At 36.9% G+C, this 26,808-nt stretch overlaps 1 protein-coding gene across 3 annotated transcripts in view; it reads right to left on the bottom strand.

The window, feature by feature from the left end:
- Nucleotides 1-26,808, bottom strand: part of rgs8 (regulator of G protein signaling 8) — a 31,385-nt gene that overhangs the window by 1,589 nt on the left and 2,988 nt on the right. The window contains exons 2-6 of one of the 3 annotated variants that reach the window (XM_020702538.3): nucleotides 25,131-25,179; nucleotides 9,013-9,123; nucleotides 7,019-7,080; nucleotides 2,648-2,814; nucleotides 1-1,738 (exon numbers count right to left, since the gene is read on the bottom strand). The exon at nucleotides 1-1,738 is cut by the window's left edge and continues 1,589 nt beyond it. In XM_020702538.3, the coding sequence (XP_020558197.1) occupies nucleotides 1,544-1,738; nucleotides 2,648-2,814; nucleotides 7,019-7,080; nucleotides 9,013-9,113 (525 nt within the window). In that variant the 5' untranslated portion in view covers nucleotides 9,114-9,123; nucleotides 25,131-25,179 and the 3' untranslated portion in view covers nucleotides 1-1,543. Of the gene's footprint in view, nucleotides 1,739-2,647; nucleotides 2,815-7,018; nucleotides 7,081-9,012; nucleotides 9,124-14,036; nucleotides 14,132-25,130; nucleotides 25,180-26,808 lie in introns of all 3 variants that reach the window. The other 2 variants (XM_078946129.1, XM_004068106.4) reach the window with 2 other exon arrangements.

The following is a 26,808-nucleotide window of genomic DNA, read 5'->3' as shown; positions in this document are numbered from 1 at the left end:
AAGCCTTCTTCTACCTTTCTGATTTTGATGCAAACCCAGAATTGGCAAGTATTCCAATTTCTCTAATAAACACTGGAGGTTGGTTGTAAAAGAGACACATTTTTCATCGTTAAAAAGTCAGCAAAAGTACACCAAAATACGTAAAACGCACAGATTTTTACAGTTTTTAAAAGTCTGTTAAATTTTTAATGTTTATTTTCTATTTACTGTATTCTTTCGAGAATAAAGACGCATTTTATCCAAAGTTTCACGGGGGGGTGCTTATATTCCAGTGCCACTTACGATCTTTTTTCTTCATATTCATTTTTTGCCATCTGCGACTCATAGTTCATAAAATACGATATGACTCCTGGTGGGGATACATTTTTTTTAATTAGTCATTTTGATTAGTCCGAGCAAAACTCTTTTTGCTCTGCACTGGCTTAATGGCCAAAACTCTGACCGATGTGATTCACTTTATGAATCTTTTTCGGTGATCATATTCTATGGACGACTGTGTATATAATCTATAAGTGATTCTGGTTCTGACCAGTTTTGTGAAACTTTTTTACTAGTATAATTACATGTATCTATGGCTATTACTTCATAACCACATTCTGCGTGCAGAAGTGACAGTACCACAAAAAGTCTGCTACAAAACAAGGAGGATTTTCTTGATTCTATTTTTTGAAAATACATAGGATGTTTTACATATTACTAATTTCATGCTTACCAAAACCGACTATAGTTACTGCACCAGGGAGACAGACTTTGGCCACAAAAAGGGGCCAGTACTGTTCATGTTTTGCCTATTTTATCCATCAGGTTGGATTCCTTATAGACATTTTTAATGATATTTTGGATTACTGTGAAATCTTTCAAAATTGTAATATTTTTTATAAGCAAATGTTCACATGCTTATACATTAAAGCCAGTATTTCAGATAAATGTGAAGTCTCTGAATGGTAAATGCAAAGCAAAGGGTATACTGTATGTTACTTTGCACTTTGGCAAACTTCAATGTACTAACAAAATTTGCTGTAATGGAAAGTATTCTATTCCTATTATTTATTAAGAAATGATTAGGTCACCCTTTAACAAATATACATATACACTGTGAAATAATCAGTATTTTAGTCTTGTCAGCTACTTAAAACAGACACCAGTTAATATTTAGTTTCTGTTTCATCAGTCAAAAACACAAACATTTTGTAAAAGACAGAATCACAGAAGTTAAAGGTGTTTAAATTAATTTTGGTCAACGTGTTTTTCTTTTTCCCTGTCTAACATGATGCGTAATTGCCGACAACTAAAGTTGTAGCAAATGTTAAAATGTGACAAGGTCATTTTATTTGGTAACATTATCAGTGAACTGTAGAGAGACTCCTCAAAGACATGCTGTGTATCAGAGGTTAGCACACATGCAGCTGGTTTAGACAATAAAACAGTCAAGCAGGTCCCACCATCTTTGCTAATTCACAGTATTAGGGGATGATGTAAAAGGGTGAAGGAACGATATACAGTTTAGGCCTAAATCAATGTCCATGCATGTCTTTCACCGTGGTCAGACAGACCTCCGCTGGCCTTGTGCATGTGCCCTGTTGATCATATCCTGGTACATCTTTGACCTGAGGAACCGAGGGTAGGAGTCTTTCTCCATGAGGCTGTAGATTTTTCCCTGGACCTCGTTCAGGCTGGTCGGGGTGGGATCAGCCAGGCTCTGTTTGGTCTTTTCCCTGGTGCGGTAGTCAATGTTTACCTGTTAAGATAAGGACGGCAAAGAAAATGCATTATCCTACACCAAAGAAACTAATAGCCACTAATAAAACCAAATTTTACATTTATTAAGTTTGGGAAGAAATTTGGGGAACATTTAGCAGAAGCTGTCTGAAATACTAACCCTGAAAAGCATTCTGTCCTGATCCTCTGATAACTGACAGTATTATAAGGTAAGATTGAAGCTGATGACCACAGGGATGGGTGGTTTTATGAAGCTCCCTTCTGTCAGAACAAAGACCCACTTTGATCATCTTTTGATCTAGTTTAATCCCAGTGATCTTTTAATTAGGATTATGCAGTTTTATCCAAAATCAAGGAAATAGTTTCTGAGCAGGGCTGTTGGCGTGGAGTAAGCCCACCCCCACTTCCCTTTATCTACCCGTTGACATGCTTTCCTGCTAGCTTACACCTTAATGAAGATGTACATGGATCTATTCGTCTGTAAGTGGAGGCATCAGAATGGAGCGGAGCAGGAAACTTGTGGTCTGCAGATTGTAACTTCTGTGTCACACCTACAAATCTTTTTAAATGGTATTTATTCACCTGCTCCTGATTTACAAATTAAGAAATGTTCACAAATAAAATTTTTAACCCAACTTTCTTTATATATGTCCTCTATCATAAAAAAAATGGCACAATAACATTTTGAAAACACGGAAAACATATTTTGCATCCAAGTGGGTATTTAATGAATCAAGCAGCCATCTACCAACTGGTAATGGGTCCATATCACAAATTTGATTGGTCAAGACAACTGAGCCCACCTTGCTTCCAACTGTATAAAGTGTTAGTTCCTTTGGATTCAAGTTCCTTTTAAGTTTTTTGTACTTCTAATCTGTAAATCTAACAGAATTTAGGAAACGTTCTGATGCCAGTCATAGAAATGTACCTCTCTTGGGGACTGAACTTCAATGAACTCCTTAAATATTTTGTTTGCCTTTGACAAAAGCTTAGTCGAGCTCTTGATCTTTTTGTACTCCTCACAGGCCATCCAAAATTCAATGTTTTCGTCGCTGAACTCGGACTTGAGAAACGTCCGGAAAGCCGCCAGTCCATCTAGGAAGAGCAAACAAACCAAACAAAATAAATAAATGTAGGGTTTACAACCCAATAAATAAAAGCACTCATTGTGTGTCTCCCTCATTGGCCTGCAGATAAGGTTGATCCGGTGTGACACGTGATACTGCCCTTCCTAGTATATTGACATTTTTCTAGTGTGTTCTCATCTGTATATGTGAAAGTGGGAAACAGTCTTATGATCAAAACAAAAACAAACCAGAGCAAACTACCCCTCAGAGGAGTTTTTTTCCCCTGTCAAGATTAGTTGTCAATTAATTTGCTCCCCTTCTGTTGATGCTAACAGAAAGGGGGCTTGTTTTTCTGCAGGACTGTGTCATGTTGACACAGGAGTGTCATGTTGTTTCCACCCCTCCTGCCTATGCTCTTCATTACACTAAACCAGGGAAAGCAGAGGAGACTCTCCATTACTAAGAGAAAGATGGAGTCACGTGTACTACAAAAAGATAAAGGACAACAGGTGAGACATCTAAAAACTGGGCTATTGTTGACATTCCTAAATACAGAAAAAGTGCAATAAAATGATAACCTCAGAGGTTTATTTTGCTTGCTTTGGTTCATTTTCCTGTCAAGTTTTATAATTTGTTAGGATTTTTGTACTGGAAGTCATGAATGGTGGTCAAATGTTGATGCATATCTGTTAGTTTAATCTCTAGAAAACTATCCAGGAAATGACTAAACATTAAATTGTAGGAACAACCATTTAAGCAACTAGAGACTGACAGAAAATACATGATTTATTACTCTATTCAATCGTACTAAATCATTACAAAAACATGAAGTTTTATTTTTATTCTTATGAGATGTGATTAACACGTCTCACATGAAGATAATAAACTCAGTTATAAAGTAGAAAGTAAGTAGAATGTGGCATAATTTTAGACACAACATTGCAAGAAAATAATGGTTCAAACCAGCGGCAGAACCAGAGGGGAGCAAGGGGGGCAGATGCCCACCCAATTTTTGAGTCAATATTAGTATTTTTAATGACAAAGATTTCAAAATACAATAATTTGAGCTTCTTTGAGCAATAGTAATAGCAGATAAAAGAGTGGATGTTTTAATATCTATAGCAATAACAATAATAATATACAATATTTGGCCTGTGATTATTCTCATACTTGAAAGAGATTATTTTGTATGACATCTCCTAAAGCTGTGGTTCCAATTATACAACAGAGATTTAGGGGCAATTTACAAACAAATATTTTTTTTATTGCGACAAATTGCGACTTTTAAGTTGGAAATTAAAAAAAAAAGTCACAACTTTTAAATTAGGGGAATAAAGTAGTACATTTGCGAGAAAAAAACTTGTGAGTCTTACGAGTTTTTTTCTTCGTAAATTTACAACTTTAAATCTCATAGTTTTACCTTTTTTTTGGGTGACCCTAAAACTCCGTCACAATCTGTCTCTGTGTAAAATACTTTGATTTTTCTGCACAATATGCATTTTTAAGATAAGTGCCTTAAAAAAAGTGTTTGTTTTTAGTATTCTTTACTGAGGGGCTCAGTAAGAATAGAGCAAAGCTATTGCTGAAAATAAAGCTAAAGTAGGTGGTCTAAGAGATACTTTGTCATTTCCCACAGAATATTTGTTCAGCAATAGCTGGCTCAGTTTCATGCCAAATGTTGCTATGTCTAAGAGAAAGTCTGGCTCTGTCCTTCAAAAAAATTTCAAAATGTAGCATTGGAACAATATTCAGAAGCAAAAGTTGACCTCTGCAAACAAGTGAATGAAGTGAAAGGAAAACTAGATTTACACCAGGATCAAGTTAGGAACATTAACGACGACCTCAGCTGAAACAGACTGCGAGTCTGTCCAGACTCATACCTCATGGGAAGGTATACGTTATACTTTACCCATGATGCAGTTCAAAGAAAAAAAATAAATGTTTCTTGTCAGTTTTATAGTGCTCTGGCAATTGCCACCAACATTTTTCCATATAACTTAAACACTGGATTAGAATTTGTTTCAAAGCAGAATTTTTTTGTATTTATTAATGTTAAAGCACATGTAAATGTATTATTCTAAAGAAATATTGAATTCTATCAATGCTTATCTAATGTCAATGTGTGTCTCTTTTTGACTATTTTATCTAGTCAGAATTCTAAATTTGAATTTTTCTTCTTTAAAAGGAAAGTTTTTATTTTTACCAAACTTAAAACACAATCATCCATAATTTTTGCTGTGTGAGAGAAGAAGCCTAAAATGCGGGAACATGACGTGTTTTGTAAAGCTATGTTAGTTTTGCATAAAAAAAATAAATAAAAAGAAACAGATTCCAAAGCTGGTGGAGAACATTAGGATAATTTGCCAACTGGAGACCAGAGCAGCAGGAGGATGGCTGAAACAACTATTGGGAGCAGGAGAGGCCACAGAACAGCTTCTCCAAAATTCATTCTGTTTTGTTTCCCGATTGCTTCAAAAATAAATAAATAAAATAAAATCACAATTTCCCACCTGGTTAGTGTTGGGTGAAGACAGGGTATACACCCTGGACAGGTCTACTGGAAAAAAATATCCTTACCAATTGGGGTTTGAGACCCAATTTCTTTTCTGCAGCTCTTTGCTTGGTTTTCCAAAAAAACAAAAAATAATCAGCATTTTCTTCCTAAAAATTGTGTTAATCTGAAACTACAAAACTGAAACTGTTGCTTCATATCTTGGTTCACACAAAGTAAATTCACGACTACCTTCATGTCACTTGCGGAAATAAAATGGCATTAAAAAACAGGTTTGAGAAGCTCTTCTGTCATGTTGTCTTGGGAATATTAGGTGAAACAGAACATTTTAAAGAGAGAACTCTATTTTTGTCTTCACAATGGAATCAAAACGCATCATGATGAAGGGACAAAATGGTTGAACGTGGTCATTAGGCCAAGCTGTAACAGCCTATCAGGGAATTAAACCGACCAGCTGTTTTATTTGCCTGTAAATTCAAAGTGTTTAAGAAAAAAAGACAATATGAATATAACAAGGATAATTGATTTCTTTATAAAGTATAAAATATTTTTCTCGCTTATTTTAAGTAAGTTCGCAAAAAAGGTTATTTTTTGATGTTTTTTAATGCTTGAAGCTTTGTGAGATCAGTCCTTTAAATAATCTGATCATCAGAAATGTGATTATCGGAAACTCAGATTGTAAAATAAAATAGTTGGATTTCCGAGCATTTACATATGAACTGTAAAAGAAAATCTAAGGTTGTGTTCAAAATCTCCAATTACTCTCTACTTATTTCACGAAATAGGGCACTGGCCATTTTTTTGGGGGTGTCCGAAATCCAGTGCCCTGGAAATTTTTTAGAAGTCTCTGCAAAAAAGAAGTGTGCATGAGTGCTCACTAGTTTGGTAAATATAGACCACGATGCATTGGGTTTTGATTTTGTCCTGTGAAAAAAAAGCATAAATCATTCAAGTTTTTGTCATCTGAAAAAGTGTTTGTACAATTTTAATATTTCTTAGATTTTTTTACTATGGGAAATGGGTGACGTCATATTTGGTGTTTAAAAAAAAAGTGGTGTGCATCAAGTCCAAATTGCATTTAAAACAAGGGCCGCGGATAGTCCCGCATATAGTTTTTTTAGGGGTTAGGGAGAAGTGAAGGAATTTGGACATAGCCCTGGTGTTCTTTTCTTAATTCTCCAGAGTCAGTTGTTTAATGTTGTTGAAAAACCCATTTTTCGCCTAAATGAACGTTAAAAGAAAAAAATACATTTTTAACAGTTTGAAAAAAGGTTTGAGGATGAATCAAATCCTAAACTTTTGAAGTCCCTAAATACAGTTAGCAGCTTGCTAAAATCAGTTTATTTCGATTTAGCTTGAAGTACGTTGCACAAGCTGACTTGACTGATTTGTCATCAAGGTTCAAGCTTGTTACGTTAATGCTTTTTAGCAACCAGAGAAGAAGTCCATGACCCACTTTGGAACAGATGGAAGTGAGTGAGCCAGTCTGCACCAGCTAGAGGAAGGTCAGGGACCAGCATGTTACTCATTCTGTGGTAAGGAGCCTTCGTAACACAGAACTGGCATCGAACAGAAGATGGGTTTGAAAGTAGGACAATGCTGGGAACATATTGTGTTTTGGAATGTAGTAATCTACATCAGAGGAGCTCATATTTTCCTGATTCCAACTGATATTATGCAGAACGTTTTACATAGGACAACAGAAACAAAGTCTACTTACATTTGTGGGAGAGAAGATGTTCGAAAGAATCGGACCATCGAACGACCTCATCTGTAGATAGTCTAAAGGTGTAAAAAAAAAAAAAAAAGAAAACCAAATGGTAAAACTGACGAATCAGTATTAATATTTAAAGTGTTTCATTATAATTATAACTTCATGCTTTATTGAAATCCAGCCAACTTTATTGTTTTAATTGCTCTGAAGTTACAGCATGTGAAGTACTTAAACAATTCGTTACAACTTAAGCCCAAAAAAGAAAGTCCGCTTCGCGTCGGACGGTTAAAAAGTAATAATGCACACCTCGAAGGCCATTAACCCACTTATACCATGGTCACTTACAAAAGCAATACATATTAACCAGTTTTTAGTCCTTAATTCTTGTTTTTTTTCCGACTTGGATCGCTTTTCTCACAAAAAGCGGACTATGTGTTACGTGATGCGGCGCATCACATATAGTCCGCGTCGGGCAGCACAACCGCTCTAGTCAAGATTCGGCGATATATATATGCTGATCTTTCCGATGGATTGAATAAAGCATCAGTTCAGAGAGAAAGTTCACCTCTTACTGCTTGTTTTGTGTCCAAATGATGAAGCAAAAGGTTGTTTTAAAGAAGCCGGCGGAGTGATACAAAACATTTAAGCTAGGTGACCGGAACTTCTTTTTTCACCGTGCGGTTATCAGGTTTTAATCCACACCAAGCAGCCAATCAGAATTGCGTATTAAACCGGACCACGTTATAAGTTCTGAAAATAACCGTGAACGAAGATATCCGCGGAGTGTTATAACAGATGTTTTATGGCAGTTAAACTCCTCACTACCCACTTTATACACTCTTTTCAGACAGACATTAACTTTTTCACACTTATCTCTTTTATTTGAATTCTCAAAGTTCAAGCTTTCATAAAAAAAAGGTCCAGCATGATAGAAAGAAAACAAAGATCTGATCGTGATCACAGATTTCTGTAGATCTGAAGAGCTGTGCGTTTTTCTACAGGAGACACGGCACGGAGGAAATTGATTGACAAGGTCTCCAGCCAATCAGGACACAGAACAGGGTGTGCTGTTAAAAAAAAGCAGCTTAATTGCTCAAAAAGAATGTGTGAAACTGCGAAAGATGAACTGCGACTTAGAACGGGAAGACTGTCTTCTGTTCTATTTGACAGGGATTTTTAGAGGGTTTCAGGTTGGAGCACAGAGTGCAGAAGGGTGGAATAAAATGTCACGTTCTATGCGGGTCTCGATCGTGTGGCCAGATTGAAAAATAAATCATGTGTCTCTGATATTGTTCAGGGAGCCGGACCAAATATGGAGGCAGGCCCAATGTGGCCACAATTTGCACAGCCCTGGTTTAAACAAAGTAAGCAAATGTAGGAAATCCAGAAAAAGTCAGTAGTGTACAAATAGGGTAATTCCACAGAAATGCAAGAATGCATTAGCAATAACACATTGCCAGAAGAAAGTTTTTGTAACTCTATATTTTACTTGAGTTTTTTTCCATCAGAAATTCTTCTCTCCTACAGTTTTCTGTACACATTCAAACTGATTCTGAAGAATCAAAATATGCTTAATCCTTCTACACTGAAGCTGTAGTTCCAGTGTTTACATTTTAAGAGGCAATTATTATTGGTAACACCTCAACTAAGTGTCGTAAAATGCTTTAGTGGAAGTAGACGCTTTTTGCGCATCTGTGGTATCGATTAGGCAGCCGGTACAGATGTAGCGACACATTGCAAAGTTGATATCAACACAAGGTTTTCTCTCTCAGAATTAGCGGATTCTCAATGATTGTGTGAACGGTTGAAGAGTTACGGTATTTTTAAGAGTACGTGTTACTTAAGTGTTGCTGGCAACATCTCTGGTATTTAAGGGGTTAAATTTCTGAGAAATTAGGATGAACCTGAAAAAAAATGTTACTAATGCAGTTTTATTACAAAAATAAATTGGCATTCTTTATTTGATAATTAATGTACAGTACCACAGAGGCGAGACTTACTTCAAACACCTAGCGGTGGTCTCGTGAGCGGGTGGCAGGAATTCGGAGAAGTCACTGTAGGAGTCAGACTTTTTGGAGAGGCAGCCTAGTCTGGTCTTCATGGTGGAGAGTCTGATAAAAAAAAACAAAAAAAAAAACAGTACTCACATTGTTTCTTTTCCTCTTACATTTTTGAAAAACAGCTGACACCTAAAAGAAAAAAAAAGCATCATATTTGAATTTATTGCTATGAATGTTTTTTTTATATTTATATAAATGACCAAACTGCAGCAGAGCTGCTAAAAAGGAAGAAGTATGGTTACATGTCAGTCTTCATTTTTTGTGGATATAGAGTACTAAAACGCATCAAAACAGCTTATGTTAAACTGTATATAGATACTGTTTACAGTTAAGAAGCACACATTTTACACACTTAAAAACTACACGAACAGTAGCAAAAATTCTTAAAATGACATTTAAAACCTCACGGGGTCAACACCACCAAATCCCCACAATATACCAAAAAATGGAAAATATTCATTTTTCTTTTTCATAATCTAAAAACATCAGCACCTCTTCCTTTGAGATAATTCATCAGACTCAAAAGCTCTATGAGGCAACAATAAAAGAATAATTTTCTCCCTGTAGGACTTCTACAAGCTGAAATAAGCGCTGACTCCACCCCTCATCGCTTTGTCCTAACTCATCTATGCACAGCTGCTGTCATGTAATGTTTGTCACAGTTCTGCCTGCAGGACACATGGGTCACGCCAGATGGGGCATGGCTGTAGACACTTCAGCTCAAGTACTCAATTCTTTAGAAGATAGAGGCTTAATTTGCCAAATTAAAGAATTTTTGTTCTAATGCAATTTAAAAGTATGTAAAATCTTTTTTTAGTTTTTTATTTTGTTAAATGTCATGGTAGATTTAATTTATTTAACATTCTTTTTTTTTTTTTTACTGTGCTGCTTTCTGAAGAAGAGAAAGAATACCCTTCATTTTTTAGGTACTTTTTAGGTAAAATGGATCTGATCGTTAAAAAGCAAAAAAAAAGTTTTTGCAGACATTTATGATTCCAGTTGATTTATTTTTGCAGTTAAACTCAACTGGTTTGAAGAGATTTGATTTTAGCTGAAGTGGGTTTTATTTAGACTCGAAAGACAACATTTCAGAGAAATATCAAGACAATTACATGCTAAATAAACAGCTTGGTATATTTTGAGAAAAAGGATTAGTCAGTGGGCAGAAAACCAAAAATAGACTTTATGCAACATGAGCTTCACGGCAGAAGGGTTGTAATTAGCTTATCAAAATTCACAAAATATTTAGAGGAATTAAAGACTTAAGAGGGCTTTGGGACAATAAAATCTTTTTCACAGGATCAATGGTTTAGGTCTCTCCATCCACACATTTTTTCAAAATGAAACATCAATATCCCATATAAACAAGCAACATTGACCCACTGATCACTGATCAAAACCACTTGTTTGCTACAACTTTTTTAAAGTACACATCTTATCCTTTCAGTCTTATCCTGATAATCCAATTTTCCTCTAAAAACCTCCGCTCTGAGCACCAGCCCCTTCCAACCCACAGAAACAAGCCAGTTATCACGAGCTGACATAGACCAATGAGAACAGCCCCTTCCAGGAAGATTCTGCACTGCCAGCACCGCCCCCAGGACAACAAAGTGTTTTTGCGACACACCCACCTTCTCTGTGGAGGAAGTGGGTGTGTCGCAGAAACACTTTTCTTTCATATGCACAGCATGCACATCCATCTTTGCAAAAGTGTGGATGTTGTTTGCTTTCGTAGGTGAAACGCAGACAGGCTGTCAAGGCCGACTTTAGTTGGACATCATGAAATGGGCAGCACCCACAAGAAGAGAAAGATGGTGTCTCAGAGATCGAGTCATCTTACATCCGGGTTGGAAAAGAACACATTTTTAGTAAAAACTCTTCCTTTTGTGTGCCAAAGGTAATATATTATCATAGACATGGATATTGTTTCACTATAAAAAGCGTAAAAATAGCATGACATGGGCCCTTTAAGACTGTAACTTTTTAAATGATAAGTGGTTTTAAACTTACAGTCCTTGCTGTCTGTTTTGCTTTGCTAATGCTCACAGTATACATTTATATTGCATGTATATGAAAAGAGAATTATAATATCTATATTTTTATTGAGGCTTTGTGCCAGACAACATGCAATGGTAAATGCAAGAAAAGCAACTCCTGTATAATTTTCTTTGGTTTTTATAGTTAAAAAAACCAAACAAACTCAGGAATATACTAAAATTGTTCCCTATAAAATGTAAAAGGACAAAAAAGGGCAAATACTTCTGTAATCATACAGTTAAAGTCATTTTTAAATTCCTTTTTTGTTCCATATTTATCCTTTTTGTTGTTTCTTTTAAATAATATTTATGAACTTGTATTATTTATCTTAATTGAATTCTAATTTGATATTGGTTTTACTGAAGACAGAATTTATATTTTATATTTTTTTATATGCAAAATACACATTTTCTTAAACATGCAAGTTACAGTAAACTGCTTAATATAAGTGAGAATAGACCACAAATATGACTTTTACTATCTTAAAATAAAAATAAGTATTATTTTGGACGAATGTTAAAATAGCTGTAATTTAAGGGTGTTGCTTCCCATGAAGAAAAAAACACTTGAAATGGTGGTAGAAATACAGATTCCCTCCCGATTTTTAAGAATGACCATCAATGGTTGTTTTGGGCAAATGCACAATTACTTTATTCTATTTTTTTCTAACTTCTTTGTCCCTGTCCCTCACAATTTTTCTTTATTGTTCTACCTTGGTGCACTTTTGTGAGACCAAATTGTTTACAATAAACTTTGGCTTTAATAACTGTTCCAAAACAAAGAAAAAAAGAAAAATTTCTTGAGTAATTTAATTTGCTAGAGATTTGGTAAAGCAACTGATGTGACGTCTTCTTTTGTCCATCACAAAAAATGTATTTTCCATTTGGTACCTTGTAATATTTGTACTTTTATGCAACATTAGTTTCATCTGGATGGAACAAGCACTGCAAAAGATTAAGTGAAGGGGATTGTTTTGATGCCAAACTAAAATGGGGAACCTTGCATCAAATGTGCTGCTAATTACCAAACTGAGCACCCTTTGCTGGAATAAACGTCTTTGCTAATCACAGACATTCAAAATGCCTTTTTATTTTTGCTTTAATGAGGTCCATCAACGAGTAAGAGGATGTTTTGATACATTTCATGTGGCTAAATGGACATATGTGTTCCCACTGATTGCATATCAGGTTTTTGGCATTTCTTATTAGTGAGTATTATTTATGGTTCTCTGGAGGTAAATCAATGCATTTTACCCAACGAAAAGGTGTTCTGAAAAAACCCATACTCGGCGAAAAGATATTACTTTAAAAAGCGTCTCATACACCATATAAAAACTTTATTTTTAGTCTTTTCCAGATGATCTGCTGCTGACGCAGTCTATCCCAAAGACCCTTGTTATTTCAGCTGTTATGTGCAAAACAGATGCAGTGAACTGGAAGGGGAGCTGGCATGTCATCGCCATGAGTCATAGTCTGAAGGTGCACTCCATTTATTAATGAGAAGTTATTTTGAGAAGGAACTGCAATATTAATGGTCTACTAAAGTGTCTGCAGACTATGTATAGATTTTGAGGGGGCATAAGAAGTGAAAGTTGAGTTTTACGTCATTTGTCATAAAGGAAATGAAAACGATTGCTGAGACAAATCCATGCCACAAATGAAAGGATAAACAGTGGATCTTTTAATGGTGTAGCTGGGTAAGAAATAAGTCAAAAATAAACTAGTATGTGTCCAAGTGATGGCTATTTACACTCCTGAAACCTAGAAATAGCTGATGCCTTTGTGGATTGTTCCCCAGCACACAACAGAAATTCAGCTAAACCTCTCCACATAAAGGTGACTTTAAGCTTTAGAAAAGATTTTGCACTGCAAAAACTTTACTGCAAAAACATATTTGCACCCGTCTTAATCTTTATCACTTTTGGTATTTGTTCATCTTTCTGCATCCCATCAGAGGTTGCCACAGGGATTCAGGTTTCACTGATTCCTACAGGGGGTTTGGCAGAGATTTTTACGCCGCATGCCCTTTCTTAGTCAACCTTCAATTTTATCCAGGCTGGGGACCAGCACAGGGAGACCCAGACTCAGGCTCCTTTGTGGTTACACAATTAGGCAGTAGCGTGAAGGGTCTTGACAAAGGACAAACACTGGATGAATCTCATCCCACCCCCTGGGAAACGAGCCATGGGTTCCCATATGCCAGTACTACACCCAGCCAACTGAGCCATCCACTTATGGTATTTGTCACAGCAAAATAGTCAATTAGATGCCTCACCATAAAGAGGAATGTTGTTTGCTGAAAACGCAGGATTAGTTGCACACTCTCAGGGGCACCTACAAAGACTCAATGATTGCTTTGCTCAAACCTTCCATGACTACAGCCTGCCCATCAGCCCTACTATAACAAAAGTAATGGGCCAAGGAACCATTCCCTCTTTGTCTATTACTATTAGCAAATACAACTTGGAAGCTATCAACAATTTCACTTACCTTGGGTCCAGAATCAGCAAAACTATCTCACTTGTCATCCAAGCTCACACTGAGTATGGAACAACAGTAAGCTAACTATTCAAATTAAGATCCAGGTATAAAATCCCTGTGTGATCAACATTTTCTTTAATGGTAGCAAAGCATGGGTCCTCTATACACATCAGTAGCACAGGTTCAGTATATTACAACTACATAATGGGCATCACCTGAAGCAATACGTCCCCAACACAGCAGTTCTTGAAAGAGCCAAACTTCCTACCATGCACTCTCTCGCAAAGCAGAGACACATCCGGTAGTTGGGACATGTTGCATGTCGTTTTCGGAAGGACATTCTATATGGCAAAATATCAACTGGCAAAAGGGCAGAGGGTCGCCCCTTGCTCCGGTATTGGGAGGTTTGCAAACATGAATTAAAGTCTTTTAACATCAACCCAGTACCTTGGGACGATACCGCACGTGACCGTCTTCAATGGGGGCTCTGGTTCCCAGGGGCATAAAAGCTCACTCTCATCAAAAAGTGATGCAAAAAGGACCTTGAGGAAGAACCAGAAAAAAACTTTTTTATCTGAAAACCTTTTCTTCGACCTTGTCTTACACCTACCTGTATGTAGCCGTGCCTGCCACTACTGAATACGACTCCTGCAATAAACGTTTACTCATAGGTACAAGAAATACATAGTCTCTAATTACTGTGTTGCCAATTAAATAGTTCAGGCTATCATAAATGCATATGTATAATTATTATCTTGGTGTTTTTGCTGTCCCAATCTTAAAGCTTCATTCTTTTAAAATTATGCTTTAATCACCTATATCAATTGTCCATGTCCTGGAAGTAAAAGTTAGCCACATACCATTGCACTACTACCGCCATGTTATAGCATTTTGTTGAAATTACCGTATAATTACAAATTAGATATTTGCAGACGTCATTAACTGATTTCTATTAGGATGATTAAAAGTTATTTAATTCCATTGTTGAATAATCATAGAAAATAAACATTTCTAATCTCCTTTATTTGCTAAATGTGTTAAAAATGAAATATATTCTGATAATTTTACCAACTAATCATCTGTTTTTAGGTTAAAGTTTAAAAATGTTTCGTGCACAATTGATTTTATTTTACTGGCAAGCTATTATAAATAATTTTGTGGTTTATTTAATTAAAAACTAAATATGAAGACAAACTGGATGTGGTAGCCATCCCCATTTAATTTTTGAAAGATAAAAATCTCTCTTTGAAAGACAGTCATTCAGTTACTAACTCACTTATTTTCCAGCTTTTTCTAACAATGGAATTCAGTCTCAGCAATTTTTAATATGTCCACATTTGCTGATGTCTGCATGTTCCATGTACAGCAGAGAACCTCATCAAACAAGATAATGAGGAAAGAGATGGACATGCTCAAAAGACTGTCTGGCATTTACCAAGCTGTCATTAACAAAACAAATCTCCACCTCCCACCATTATATCCATCCCTTCCGTCTCTTCTCTGTTTTGACAGATCGCTGTCTCCATGGCTCTTGAGAGCTACATTCTTACTCTGCGGTATGCAGCCAACACGTGCTGCTGTGCTATTTTTGTAGATAAAAAATAAAAAAATCCCTGACAAATCCATATAGTCAGGAGGAAGCAGTGCATGTTATATTCAGCCATGCAGCAAGGCCAGCTCCTGAAGGGAGGAGGCTAAAAACAGCCTCGGTGCTCTGTCTCCAATACAGACGAGTGCGCCTTGTAAAGCAGCATCCGCTCCATTTCTGAGATGTCTGGTCTCCGAGACAAACTAAGCAGTTAAAATCTAGATCAGGAAGGTTGTGACAATTTGTGTGAGCATGGATATCTTTGGTGTTATCTAACTTGCTGCAATGCAGAGTTTTAGATCCCTGTCTGTGTCCTCATTTTCTGTATGCTGACAAGACCCCTCCCCTCCACTCGCAGCACAGCAGATGTGTCATTATTAGCACACCTCCTGTAGAGACTTTCTGATACAAAATTAAAGCAAATTCTGACTAATCTCTGCAGAATCTGTGGCAAAAGCAATGACTAAGCTGTAAAAATGTGATTTCCTTTTTTATGTAAGTGTAAGTATGCATGGATGGTCTCTCACAACTGCGTCTATTGGCTTAAAAAAATGCAATGTGTCTGGGTGTCAGGTCGTGTCTTCCGTTAAAAGAAAAGTGCAGGTCACATTGCTGCTCTTGTTCCCACTTAGTGCAAGCAAAAAATAGCAACTTGCCAAGTCAAAGTTTTAGCCACTCCACTACATCCTGTTATAACAGACCCAATTTAAATCCACAGGCGCAGTCAACCTGGGAACGCACATCATACTATATTTGGAAATCACTTAGCGCTGTTGATACTGGGCAGCTGCTATCCTAAACAACAGTTTTAAACACAACTTATACTCCTGACGTTAACAATTGAAAACATTAAACATAGAAAGATAGATTACCTGCTTCTCCTAGGGCTGTTTCTGGACTGCCTGCTTAAAAGGGAACAAAGTGACAAAAATCCCTTCTTCACATTAACTAACTTCTAAAACTTCTGTAACTGCTGCCTAATTTTTAGAATTTCTAACTGAGATTTTAAACTCCTATATTGTGAAACAGGTCATAATTGACCTATTTCACCCTTGAAAACGAGTTAAATTTGACCCAAATACAACATAGGGGTTTAACATTGTGTCAGTAAGAGTGATCCCATAAAAAGAAATATCGCCTCATTTTGTTGGATTTAGTCTTGTTTTTAATATTAAATCCTTAAAGAAAATATTCTGCCAAACTATGGTAACATCTAAATAACTTAAGAAGCTGGTAAAAATAGGTAAGAAACTCATCTAGTGTGCCAATCTCTCATTCCTCCACCCTTCATCTGCCTCTCTTAGAGGCGGCCACTTAAATTATGTGACATCACTGAGCCCCCACTTTTGTTAAGTACAGAACCCTGTACAGAACCCTGTAATTCTGCCAAAAACCACTAGAGGCTGGTTGCAAAAAGGAGCAGTTTCCCAATTATCCAGATGTTAAGAAGTCCAATTTTACATCCCAAAGCTGGTACAGTCTTGTTTATTTCTCTTCAAAATTTTATTTGGCATATGGGTGTATGCATTAAGAACCCTATGGAGCCTCAAATTTTAGTCTGTCCTGCCCAAATTTCTATTTTTTTTTTTTTTTTTTACAGTTTTGCAGAGTAAACTCCATTCGACATGCCTACCCCACTAGAGGCTTCATTTCTGCTATGCAGGAACCAATGGGTGGTGTCTGTGATTGCCCGTCCAGTTTTCTATAAATCTAAGGATATTTAGAGCAATTTTTCTTTTTCTTCTTTTTTCTTTTAAAAAGCATGTGTTTTGCATCCTGATTGGCTGTTGAGCTGGTCAATGAATCTCCTCCATGCTATGTCTCATGTACAGAATTTGTTCAGATGGCTATTTCTACATAAACAGATCTTTGTTTTCATTTCAATAATACTAAACATATTTTTCTGAGAGTTTGAAAAAGATAGAAGAGCGGGAAAATGTTTGCGTTTGTCAGAGAAAAGTGTATAAAGTATATAGTAAGGAGTTTCACAGCCATAAAACATCTGTAATCCTATTTACATATTTCATCTATTTTTTGTTTATTTTTAGAACATAACTCGCATGAACAAGGGAGCATCATTTGGATTTCTTCATGTATCAAGAAGATAGTGCTAGGAGTGCTAGCACATTCCACATTTTTGTAAGATTTTTGTTCCTCTTTGACAATCTGAAATCAAATAGTAAATAATCAGGTGTAGTCTCCAAATAACCCCTTAAGTGTTTTGTTAGTAACCTTAAAAGGTATTTTCAATGTAACTCAATAACTGCCTTATTTCAACAAAAGTATGTTGTTGATGCCAGAATATTTAGAAACGTCAGAGAATGCATTTTCCAAATGTAAAGAATTGTTGCAAGAACTGGTCTGGTGGATCAAAGTAGCAGATGAAAGGCAGTCAAATGTTTAAATAGTAAATTATGACGAAAGGTCTTATCAAGAGAAGGGGCTGGCCTGGTAGGGAGGCAGACCAGGAAATCAAACTCTCCACCCAGCTCCTGCAGAAGTGGAGAGGAAAAGAACCCGGATCCCAACAAGAACCCAGGCTAAAAGAGCCTTAAAGGTTAGACTGAGAGTTATTGCTCAGCTTTGGGAAGGAAGTTTTTGTCTGCTTCCTGTCTGGTGCCAGCTTGTCAGATTTGGCCCTTAGTCATGGGAGGACATCTGTGGTCCTGGACATGTGTGCGTCTTCTATGTGTCTATACTCTGCTCGGACGGCGGAAGCTTCGCCGTGTACATTGGACCATCTGAGATGCTTGACAGATGGAAAATCGCATGACTTTGTTCCACTGACCGCCTGATCTCATCCCCTGATCTCAGCATGCTTAGTCAGTAAAACAAGAATGCTGCACACACTTGTGTAATACCTGATTAATATTGTTATCATGGTTGTCAGAGTGAAGAAAGATCATTGACTGTTTATTAGAACTGGACTTGCTGTGGGGCAAATGTGGGGTACACCCCTGGACAGGTTGGCTGTCTGTCACATGACCCATGGGGCTGGAGCAATCGCGCCCGCTATGCCGGGCCCCCAGGAGGACGGCGTGCGGATGACAGGAGAGCAGTTGCGGCCTGGGTAGGCCGCGGCTGCTCGGACAATCTAGGGCTCCCTGAACTTTATAATGTTGTTCTTATTTGAAGGAGGCAATAGTAACAAGATTCTCTAATTTTTTTCTTATTTTTATTTTCCCCCTCTCAGACTAATGCAGGACAGCTAGTCTGCATAGAGCAGTGTTTTTCAACCTTTTTTGAGCCACGGCACACTTTAACCTTGACAAAAATCCCGCGGCATACCAGCATCCAAAAATATTAAAAATAAAAAAGGAAAAAATCATAGTCTGTATTGATCTACAGCCCCTTCGCAATCTCACGTGCATTATTGTGATAATTGTGGCAGAAAAAGCTGGAAGCTGCAGCTGTATTTCCTAAAAGATGTAATAAAAAGTTAAGTTAGAAGATTCAAAAACTGTTATATGCGTGTTCGTTGTGGTTTCAAGACGTTTAACAAAAAAGAATCATTGTGCGCTTAGACGTTGTCACTTTAACCCAATACATCATGGGAGATGTAGTGCAAACAGCCGTCGAACGCAAACAGACTCGCTTCTCTGAGCTTCATTGTTTTTATTACATGTTCCAAGGTCTGATACCGGATCCCATGGACAGCAACAAAGCTAAAGACAATCTTTATTTATTTTTGTTAGAACTGAGCGACTTTATGAGCAGAATCGGAACAAGGAAGTGAAGACTTTAACCACTTCTGATTGGTCAGACTGATGACGTATGATTAAGCCTCCAAGAATGATTGGTGGAGACAGTTAAAGGGGCGGGACTTTTCTGAAAACAGCCGACGCTACGGCTAAATCGCGGTACCGTCATTCTTGTCAAAATGTCTTTAATTTAATCAAATAAACACAAAGAAAAAAGTATTTTCATGATCTTTCATATTCTTAACTACTCAGTGTTTTATCAGGGACTGTTTGGATGAACAAAGAGCTGATATCCTGGAGATGGGAAATGTTTTTAGATCAGTTAATGAGGGTAATTTCTCACGGCACACTAGTGTGCTGCGGCACACTGGTTGAAAAACACTGGCATAGAGAGACGGAAACACTGCAGAAGCTCTCGCTGCATGAGTGAAACTCACCGTTCTGGGAAAGTCTCATATTGATGTCATAAATTCAGACATGGAGACGTCCCCCAACTCCATCTGGATGAAGCCCATCTGCTGGACTATTTAAACATGTAGTTGTAGAGTTAGATAACCTAATTCTTCTCTAAGAGTTCTGGTACATCGCCTGTCTGTCTTGGGAGAGGATCCCCCCTTCAAATATAACAAAATGAATAATAATTTAAACAACTATTTTCTACTTCTTTCAGCATCTATGTAGCTACTTGTTTAAACTATTGTTGAACAAATGTAGCATTGTCTCTCTTTTGTAAAAAACGGAGAAGTTGCTGCAAAACTTCAAAACATCACTATTATAAAAAGACATGTATAAGGACTATTTTTTAGGTTTGTTTATTTTCCTGTGTATTTTGCTGGTGCAACAGAGCCTTAGTCATTGGTTGTTGCTGTTTACAGTAAACGGAATTCTGTTGTGTCAAGGGCAGCTCAGGAAAAGGCTCCCGGCACTGAAACACATTGAGGAAAGAAAAATATGATGAAATAATAACGGCGGTTCTAAATTTAGCCTGAGCTGTGAGTAACAGTTCCATTGGAAGCTGTTTGACATTGCTGGGAGCCGCTGATGTGGCATGAAGAACTGCCCATCTGTGCTCCCTGTCTAAAAGAAAACAATGGGAAAGGTTTGATGAAAATAAGGCAACTATTATAAATCTATGTTTAAATTCAATAATTGTGATAAAAAAAAAAGTTTTTTCTATTATTAACATTTGTGCTTTTAAAAACACATATCAAAAATAAAAAATAGAAAAAACTATTCAGAGATTAAAAACACAATAGTTTGCAAATCCTGTTCTATAACTGCAGCTTTTCTGAGTCCCCTGACACTCGCTCTGAGGACACCTGAGCTCACTGTTCACTTTAGGAGACAGACTGGGATAGAATCACCCGGGGACTTTCCAGCACAAATCACCCAGAGCCCATTTTCATCAACATTTCCCTCAGAAGACCAAGAGTTTTCAGAACAATGTCACTGCCTGTCCAAGCCCTCCTCTATTTAATGTGTGGCCCCATAATCCACAGTTTTCAAACCCCATCGCTTTATCAGTTAATCTCCACACAAATATAAATGGACAGGCTTTATAATAGAACAGCGCTTTATCTGCCATTGCATTAGATTCAGCATTAGTATGACTTTTTTTCTCTTTTCAGACTAGGAACACATTTCCCAAAGGATAATATTCATGTGCTATTTTCTTCATTCAAAGTGATAAAGACATTTGTTTGAAAGTTTTTATTTATCTACTGTCAGCAAAATGGCCTTTAAGGCAGATTTTACTCAAGTCATTCGAAGGGTTCAAGCATATTCTATATTTGTCGACCTTTTCCTAAATGTTTATACTAAGGTTGTGTTCTATGGACTTTTAAGGAAACCTGAAGGCAGCATGACACACAATGTACAACATAGAAGAAAACTTTTATCTTGTTCTATTTCTTAAATAATTTGTAAATTCCACAAGATTATTTTTTTACGAGTTACATAAGCACTACTGTCCAATTAAGTGCACTTTAGATCAAGCGTGAATCCCAGTTCCAGCCCTTGGCTTTCCCGCCTACATGGGGATAGGGTAGTCCCAGTTCTCTTGAATGAAAGGGGTCAAGCTAGCAAACCCTTTCCGAAAAAAAAAGGCTTTAGAGCACCATAGAAATCAGTATGATTTTTTTAAATTCCTTAGAAACATTTAAAAGAATGTAGGAAAGCAAATGTCTTTTATTTCAACTATTTGACATTTTAGAATAGCATCTTTACAAGTTTAAACTTGGTTCCAAAACACGCGTTCCAGCAACCACTTCCAATGAAAAGCCTATGTAAATGCGGGTTTATGTGCATTTCGAGCTCACACAGTCGGCCGTGGTGAAGCGGTAGGGCATGTTCGATTCCCGTCTTGCACGTCCATGAGTCGAAGTGTCCTTGGGCAAGACACTGAACCCCACCTTGCCTCTGGTGGTAGGCGGGCGCCTGTGTTTGGCAGCGGAGCCGCCACCAGTGTCTGAATGTGTGAGTGAATGTGTGTGTGACTGGGTGAATGGGTCGTGACTGTAAAGCGCTTTGTCCTTGTAGGAAGAAAGGCGCTATATAAGTATACGCCATTTACCATTTACAGTCAAAAATTGTATTCATGCGTAGCTATAAACATTTTTTTAGTAGATTTTTGTGCTCTGCGTACAAAACATGTGCTAGTATCAGGTACCGAGGGTCCTGTGTGAAAACCGCATGATAAAAACTCAAATTTAGAGCATTCTCGAACCCCCATTTAATGCCCAGTGTGTACGGAAACTTCCTTTAATTTTTTTTTTTTCTCGTAGTTTTACGTTTTAGTAGCTTTTTGTATTTTAGGTACCAATTTGATCCATTTGGTTTAAGGTGGGAAAAAAAAGGAATTTTACAACTGTCAATATTCATGGATTTTGTTATACATCTCTTGGTCATCTTCTCAGTCTGTGAATAAGAGGGCAAAGTGGTATGAGGTTAATCCTATTCATCTTCAATTAATGTCAGACGCTCTCACATCTACAGCTACAGTGGTACAATAAATTTTACTTTCTTGTCTTCACTGTATGACTTTGTGACAGATGAAAAAAAAGATGTGGAATCCCATCAAACATACATTTTTGGTGTTTGATCTGAATTCCCTTCAATCTGCCCTTTAGAATAATTTCTCAAAAAAATGTAACAATCCATTGCTCTTTTATGTTTCAAAATAGTTCACATTTTTTCTTCCTTCTAAAACGAAATGTTTTCCCTTTTGTTTCAGATGTGGACTATATCACAAGGTCCTTTCTAGGGATTGAGTCTTTTGGGATCCAGCCTAACTGGATTGCTTATCTCCTTTATGTATAATAAAATGTTCCGTCAATATTAAAGCAGATGGTTTTTGCTAAAAGCCTCTCAGACCTCCCAGCAGTTCATGTATTCCCTGATGGCACAAGGACATTTCAGAAAGTGAAGATGTTTTATGCACAGCGCTGTGATACTCGATGGAGAGTGGACGAAAAAAGCTTTTCTGTCTAAAATCCTTTGAAAACATTTCATTGTTTGCGATTACTGGGGGGAAAAAACGGTTTAGTTTCCCCCAAATCCAAAAGGGAAAACGTTTGCATTTGAAAGAAAATGGCAAATGTCAGTGAGAAAGAGACTACTGACCAAAATGAACACCAAAACTCAACTACTGGATTGATGTGAAACCTTTAGGAATATGTACTAGGGACAACCAAGACAAACATTTTGGAATGAGCGTGCCAAGTTTAAGTCACAACTGCCCTTAAGGGTGGATGGGTATGGGCTGTCTCTGGGCAAAAAAATGGACAAACCTGCATGCAGGTGGCCCATAAGTGGGTAATCCCAAACGGTGACTAAGTTCGTACACATTTTTCTACGGGCATGCTACAAACCACAGGTTGTAATGAACGCTTAACACGTATATGGATGTATGGAACTGCAAGGCACACCTGTGCTCCCATTAAGACAGCGCTACCCAATCCTGATCCTCAAGATCTACCACCCTGCCATCTCTTCCTGCACTTCTTGCTGCTGATTATCTGGAAGGGTGTGGTCAGTCAATCCGAATAGGGAGACACCTGGGTCAGCAAATCAGCAGAATGCAAAAAAACAAACAAAAACAAATTCAAACTTCCTTAGAACAAAAGATATATATGATAAGTTGAAGTTTTTCCGAAGTAGAGGCCTAAAAACGCCTTTAAAACATGATAGTACAGAAGTCTTAATAGTCATTAAATATTGTTTTACTTGTTTTAGTGAATAGATTACATATTTTATTTTAATAAAAGTATTCATAAAAAATTGTTAAATCCCCTAACATCACCTGTTATGATGTTTTCCATGTCAGTCTGACATATTTGTATGTTAAAGTCTAAACAGAAAGGCCTCTACTCAACATTTTAAGGATAATTTTAAGTTTTATCTGTGTTTATGTTATCTTTGCACTTTTTCTATGCAGAGGTATGAGTCTTGTGTTGGACATATTTTATTTTAACAACAGGGGTTATGAATCTTCTGACAAACCAGAGGTATGTCTGAATAAACCCCTTTTGTTATCGAGGCCGAACTTCATTCATTTTAATCATATTTGAAAATCTTTAGTGTTGGACCGGACGGAAAAGGAAAAGAGGGAAGAAGAGAGAGGGATGGAGAGATGGAGAGTGATTATTTATGTTCTTCTAAAATGGTTGATGGAATGTAAAAAGAAGGAAGGAGAGTGACCAGCCAATCCTTTAAAAAGTAGGGCCAAGAAGGGAATTGAGATAAACCCGAAGTCTGTGTTCCCAGTTTTGAACAGCTTCTTCTGAATGAGATCATCCTTTCGAACCATTCTTGTATTTCATCTGGTTGTCTTTGTTAGTAAAGTTAAAATAGATGACAAATACTTTAAATTACAGTATATTGTCCAACAGATAGATATGATGATGGCTGCATTTATCTATCGACAACACATGCATGCTCAGCATGATGGAACCAGTGACTTGCATTAGCCATTGGAGGACATTTTCCCTATAATGACATTAGATCCTGTCATTTACTGTGGGCCAAATGAAAACATGATGTGATATAACCAGACAGAAGAGGCTTTTGTGAAGACAACCTCGAGCTCCCATTAAGATAATGTTAGGCTCTGAAAATAACAGAGCCAGAATGTTTTCAGTCTTAGCTGTGCAGCAGATTTCTGGGAGCAAAACAATTACGTTTTTTAATACAATGGTGTGCTTTACCCAACACACTCCTTACTCTGTTCGGCTCCAATCCACCACGAGTTTTCTATTTTTTTTTACTGATAAATTAATAATAATGATATAAAAAAGTTTAATCTTAAAAGAAAGTAGTCAAAAAGTGTGTCATCACTCTATTAAACCATTACTGCAATAAAATAATTCAAAATCTCCTTTTCCTTTTGGCTTTTCACTTTGTGGGTCGCCACAGCCAATAAGCTTCCTCTATCTATCATAGGTTTGCATCTTTATCACAAAGATTTTACGTCAGATGCCCTTCCTGACCCAACCCTCTGTATTTGGGGCTTGGGACCGGCACAATGAGACCCTGGCTTGGGCCCCATTGTGGCTTAATTAATAATATAATTCAAAATGCTTTAAAAAATAAACAAATACAACACAAATATTAAAAATATCCATCCGTTTTTGTTTGAAGTTATTTACCTGTGTTAAAATTAAAGTACAGTTTCAGTTCATCCTATTACATCCCTCCTTCTTCCCTCCACAGGAAGTCTGATGGAGGAGGGGATATTTTTAGTCTGCCGGCATATAGACAATAATGTCCCCAGTGGCTATGCTTTTACTAGCTTTTAACCTTTACTGCCAGTTTGTATGGCCAAATGTAAAGGTTATATGGATTTGCATGTCATCAAGAGGATTAAGGTAATTTATTTTATGTTATAGGTTGGGATCTCTCTTCAGGGAAAGTAGCCAAAATTAAAGGTACAGACTGGAAACCCTAGAGACAGTCATTTCTGAGAATTTCTGATGAATTGATAAATATAAAGACAACTTCTCGTGAAGTAGTTCCTTTTTTTGTTGTTGATAAACTGGGACTGTGGCCAGACCATGTTATTTGTTGCTTTACCTATTTTGTGCCACAAACTGAGTTCTAATCCTGCCTTGAGCCTTTTTATGTGTTGAGTTGGTTCCAGGGATTTATTTTGATGCCCTGAAATTGGCTTCACTCTGAGGGTTGTCTCCACTAAAAGCATTTCTGAGCAGTGGGATTAACCGTGTTGTCATCAGAATATAACAAGCACATACTGACCTTATGTAGAGCTGAGCGAGTAGAGCAATCCACGAGGAGATTTTACCACCTAATGGAAGCACAACTAAAAACAATGAATTTGACAAAATTTACTCAAACTGTTGGCGCGATCTGTCGATAGAAGGTTGTCCTCGCAAGGAGTGCTTATTAAAAAATTGCACCGATGCTTTTGCATGACAGAAAACTAGGTGAACAATCACTTTGATATTATTATGCAACGGGGATACATTAGCAAATAAATTGCTAGGAAAATTTAGTGCTGCCCAATTTTTTTATTTATTTTTTTAACACTTCACTGGATAGTACGATGAGATGCAATTAATGAGATTAACAAGAACCCTTGTGGATTAAACTCTACTAAAAATAAACATAATGCATATTAAATGCACATTTGCACTAAATATATTCACATAATAACCATCCAAACAGATCAGGGCATTGTTTTTGTCTAATGAAAATGTAAAACTAAGTAGGACGAGAATTTTGGGTCACTAAAAATAATTTGATGGGTTGTGTCTTACATAAATATCTGGAATTAGATGCATCCAAGTCATCTCCCAAAAATGTTGGACTAAGTTTTTTACAAAGTTAAAGCAAGCTCAATAGATGTTGTAAAACTATTTATTATTTTAAGTACTATCAAAGAATGTACAGAAAGAAAGAAAATGCAACATTGATTCTACACACAATTTGAACTGCCCTAGTCATTTATGCATTACAAATTATCCATCACCATATTCTCATTGGGCTTTCCAAAATGAATATGTGAACAAACATCATAGATGCAAGTATTGTAAAGAAAAAATACATAGATACATTTGTAAAAAGATACTTTTTTGTCAGTTAGTTCTAAAAGTGACATTTGTACGAGATTGGACTGTCACACAAACATTTAATATTCCACTCCAATCATCTTTTGATCTGTTTTAAAGCGTTCCCATTGTTTTTTTTTTTAAATTATAATTATGCTGTTACATAGATTCTGCAGAGTAGCAGTAGTTTTTTAAGAAATCTGCCACTGAGTTTTTGGCGGGACCATTGGCACAGAGCAAGGCCGCCCCATGTCCTGTCATTCATACGTTCACATGCTCTCCTCGCTTACAGCCCCTCACAACCCCAAGCGATGCAACGAAAATGGCGAGCAATATCAGAGCTATCCAGCCATACAGTTTTGAGCCAGATGCCAGCTCAGACAAGGAAGACAAAGACGTACATGGATGTATTTATCTACAAGTGCATGCATTAGAATAGAACGGATCAGGGAGCTTGTGGCTTACCAATTGTAGGTTCTATGTCACTGATAAAAGCTTTTTACTGGTACATTTTTGTATGTGGTCCTGATTCACAACGATTGGAATAAAGAAATACTAAGAAATTTTATTTTAAGCTTAGTTTTCTTTAAATATTTCCATCATGAGATTAATGTCATAAGAAGATGTTAAAAACACCATTTTCCTTTGATAAGGTCTTTAATACAAAGACTCTGTGGTGAAAGGATCAACAGATGTGAGGGAAAGATGGAAGCAGACTATTGAAGGCCTGATAAATTCAGCAACAAGTAGCCAAAATCAGTAAGGATGAAGTGGGGAAGACATTGATGATCATTAATATTTATTTACTTACTTAAATATATGCTTGCTTACTTTCTTATTTTCTTCCTTATTAGAAATGTTTGGTT

This window comes from Oryzias latipes, chromosome 4, assembly GCF_053564925.1.
Source record: "Oryzias latipes strain Hd-rR chromosome 4, Olatipes_Hd-rR_3.1".
NCBI classification, from domain to species: domain Eukaryota; kingdom Metazoa; phylum Chordata; class Actinopteri; order Beloniformes; family Adrianichthyidae; genus Oryzias; species Oryzias latipes.
Note: the sequence above shows the minus strand (reverse complement) of the source record. Positions and strands in the feature narration are given on the sequence as shown.